General features: G+C 40.0%; 1 protein-coding gene across 2 annotated transcripts; it reads right to left on the bottom strand.

Annotated features, from left to right (window-relative positions):
- Positions 1 to 250: 250 nt before the first annotated feature.
- Positions 251 to 3,366, bottom strand: LOC136183100 (uncharacterized). Of its 2 annotated transcripts, none has more exons than XM_065965136.1 (2): positions 2,599 to 3,366; positions 251 to 2,151 (listed from the first exon to the last, which is right to left on the bottom strand). In XM_065965136.1, the coding sequence occupies exons 1-2, from the start codon at positions 2,690 to 2,692 to the stop codon at positions 1,187 to 1,189; spliced, it is 1,059 nt and encodes a 352-aa protein (XP_065821208.1). In that variant the 5' UTR covers positions 2,693 to 3,366; the 3' UTR covers positions 251 to 1,186. The 2 variants fall into 2 exon arrangements, with proteins under 2 accessions (XP_065821208.1, XP_065821209.1); XM_065965137.1 differs by having other exon boundaries at positions 3,028 to 3,366.
- Between the last annotated feature and the right edge of the window lie 550 nt (positions 3,367 to 3,916).

The following is a 3,916-nucleotide window of genomic DNA, read 5'->3' as shown; positions in this document are numbered from 1 at the left end:
CTGTTACATTCTGCTTTGTGTTAAATTGGATATTTCACAGCTTCCTGTTCTAACAGGATATGAAATGATCCAAGAAAAATGTCAGATATATATGTGTGTTATATCAGTAATCACAAAAAAAACCACTTCACATGGATCTGCAGAGAGAGACGAAAAGAAGGGAAAATGGAAGAGTGAGGGTTTAAATAAAAGGTTAAAAAAGAAGACAGGATTTACATTATACTGACAGATGCAGGTCTGAATCAGAGAATTTGGCAGATTCATTTATTATCGCACATAATATGTCACATTTTAAAACTGAAATTTCAAACACAGATAGAACAAGAGAGTCTTAATAACCCATTACATTTGAAGATTTAAGATTAAGATTTTACTTTTATTGATCCCCGCAAGGGGAAAGTTCTGTTTTTACACTCTGTAAGTCATGCAACACACACATAGGCTGAAATATATACACACATGCACAAACAGGATCCTATGGACATGCACTAATGGAGAGATGTCAGAGTGACGGAGCGGCCCACAGCGGGCGCTCCTGAGCTGGTGGTGGGGAGGGGGTTTGGTGCCTTGCTCAAGGGCACCTCAGCAGTGCTCAGGAAGTGATCTGGTACCTCTCCAGCTACCAGACCAACTTCCATGTTTGGTCCGCACCAGGACTTGGACCGGCGACCCTCCGGTTTCCAACCCGAGTCCCTACAGACTGAGCTACTGCCGCCCCAATTTTAAGGACATCCTTGAGATTGAGGCCGAAGAACTGAGTCGTCCAAATGATTAGCTTACTTTAAACATTATCAAAGAACTGGCATGTCCAACTAGAAAACAAATCAGTCAAAAACAACACATCAGATCCAAAGAAGTCCAAATCGAAAGAGCTATGGAACAGAGAAAAAATCCTCAAGACGATGGAAGATTTAAGTGAGTCAAATCATACAAAAGATCACGAGAGCTTGATTGAAAAGATCATCAGGGGCACGATGAGTCACAATAGAAATGATCAGGAATCAAATTGAAATGCAATTTGATAAATCAAAGTCCAAATACTGATACAGAGTCCAGTGATGGTAGAGACATCAACAAGAAGATTGAGTAAAATGTCTTGGGACCATGACCAGGCTTCATTACCACAGCGTGTGTCCTGTCACAGTTTGGTTCAACTCAATGTGTTTTTTTTCTGTTGGTTGAGCTCTCAGTTGACACTGAAGGAGCCTGTAAGACGAACCAGCTGTGGCAGATTCTGTCCTAAATCACTGAAATACTCCTGAATATTAAGCTTCTGTCTGTGGTACCTGTGATCATAATATGCCTCAAAGTATTTCTCGTAGTCGACACCTAAATCCAGAAAATAATACTTTGAATCTTCAACCTGCATAACCTTGATAAAAGGGTCAAGTAAATCGAGTCTGTTTGTCTTTCCCTTTACCATTTCCTTGTGTTTTTCAAAAAGTGTGTCCAGATCTCTTTGGTACACTGCGATGAGACTCTGTATCGGGTTGCAGGTTTGATTCTCTCCGAGTCTCTCCAGGTGAATCAGCATCTCGATGTGGAAGGCTGCTCCATTCACCCACACCTTTAAAGACTGATTCGACATGTGCCCGTCGCTCACCATGGAGTTCTTCAGCTTGGTGAGAGCGAGACTCAGCTGGCTTTCGATCCGCTCAAGGTCGCTCCTCAGCTTGTTTCTGTTCTCAAAGTGCATTGTGAATCTCTTCAAACACTCGTCGATCAGATCCCAGACCTCGGAGGTCTTCTCCTCTGCTAACACTGATCGCAGAGCCTCTTTAATGCTCTCCTCAGGCGGACTGAATGAAACCATGTCAATGATGATGGCGATGGCCAGTGCTCCAAGTCCAGCTATAGCAGCAGACTTAGTGAATGCGGCCAGCTTCTCTGCCAGGTTCTTAATCCAGTCTGCAGCGCAGTCGGCCGCTTGCATTTTCCTGGTTTCGTAATGTTGTCTGAGGTTGTCTGTAGACGACTGACTGGTGTACATCACTAAGTGCTTCTCAACTCCTAGATCTGGACCATCCTTTAGCTTTTTCACAAAACGGTCCAGTTCGGCCTTCTCATGCTCCCTGAACAGCTCCTGCATACGTCTCCACACATCACCCATCGTCTTGTTTTCAGATGAAAGTTGAAAATTTCTGTTCATCACTGCAACACACAAATAAATATAGAGTGAACACTGACATCCTGATATACCTGGGCATTGTAGCTGCATTTAGCATATTGATGTAGCCTACATGACGAGTAAGACACTGACTGAGATCACCTGATAGAATTACATTTGTAAAAATCCGGAGATCTTTTCCATTCTAGGACTTTTATTGTTTAATGTCATGAGTGTAATAAATGATTTAACCTCCCCTTCCCCCCTCTTTAGCTTTGGCCTCAGTATAATACTGTTGCATTGAACCTGTTAGCATGATAACATGTCCTGACACCTTCAAACTATAGCCTTAGTTTGTTAACTTAACTAAAATAATATAAAATATGAACCTGTGAGTTTTAAGTTTTGGTTTATCATCTTGGTACCATGAACATGACCTTGGCTTTAAGCCTTCATGTTTAGCCTCTGAATGTTAGTCTGATATAACCTACTGTTCTTGGTGTAACGGATGTGGTCACGGGAGTGAAGAAAACCAGACTTTGACTGTTTTCCAGCTTTTATTTTCTGCAGAAGACAAAAGAACATTCAATGTGCCTTCTGGACATTTGTTTTCTGCACCTCTGCTCCCTCAGCAATGCAAAACGGCACTGTGTGAGCTCAAAACACATTTATATTACATAGAAATATATTACAATCATCATTTCAATATTTTAACTATATGTAAATATTTATAACCAAGAGCTGCTACAAATGGCTGAAAAACTTCGGTTTTACAGTGTATATTAACAATAAATCTCATTAAAAAAACATGAGAAACAGTATACCAAATGGTAAAACAGTGACACCTAGTGGACAAAATAAACGACAACATGCGGCTGTAAAACGAAACAGAAAGTATGAAAATACAAGGAAAAACATACCTGCAGAAGACAAAAGAACATTCAATGTGCCTTCTGGACATTCGTTTTCTGCACCTCTGCTCCTACACATGCAAAATAAATATTATTTTAACTGAGAATATCTGCGGCACGTCAATCACGTGACACAGGCGCTGTAGGATATCACACAATTCGCGCCAAAACCGCTACATTAAAACAGTCTCCAAAGTGATATAAAACTCTCAAAACCTAAACAAAATGACTGATTAACATCGTATTACTATCAGTTTATAAAATAAACTGAACATTACAACTTAAATCACTTATTTTCCACAGTAAATAAGGTAATGATGCAGCAACGTTTTTACATACAACTCACCCTCAGCAATGCAAAACGGCACTGAGGGACAGATGGAAGGAGCTACGGTAACCCAGGAGGTACAGAAGCCGCAAAGTGACAAAAAAAACACTCAAAGGAACTCAAAGGAAACATAAATTTGATAAAATAACAGTAAATATACATAACTCGTTAAGATAAAATTCACAAATACTTAACAGAAATAAATTATAAATGAAATCTCAAGTATAAATTGTAAACTGTACTCAAAAATAAAGTGCATTTTAACTCTGTTACATTGGACCTTGTAGTTTTAGCCTCTGTTGGCATGACAACGTGTCTACGGTCCTTTGTGCATCAGTGTGATAGGATCATGATAGAGCCAGAGCCTGTCTTGAATATCTTCATGTTATACCAGCCTCATCTGTTTGCATGATAACCCCCCGGGACCTCAAAGCTCAAGTTTTAGCGTGTCGTGGTTACCATGATAATATGTAGGTTACTGAAGCCCTTTAGTTTTAGTCTACATCTGTAATCACAACACCATGACCTTTCATTTGTATCATCCTCACAGGTCTAAAAATGATTCCTCAA

Source organism: Labrus bergylta, chromosome 16 (genome assembly GCF_963930695.1).
Source record: "Labrus bergylta chromosome 16, fLabBer1.1, whole genome shotgun sequence".
Lineage (NCBI taxonomy): Eukaryota > Metazoa > Chordata > Actinopteri > Labriformes > Labridae > Labrus > Labrus bergylta.
The sequence above is the reverse complement of the archived record's forward strand: the minus strand, read 5'-3'. Positions and strand labels throughout refer to the sequence as shown.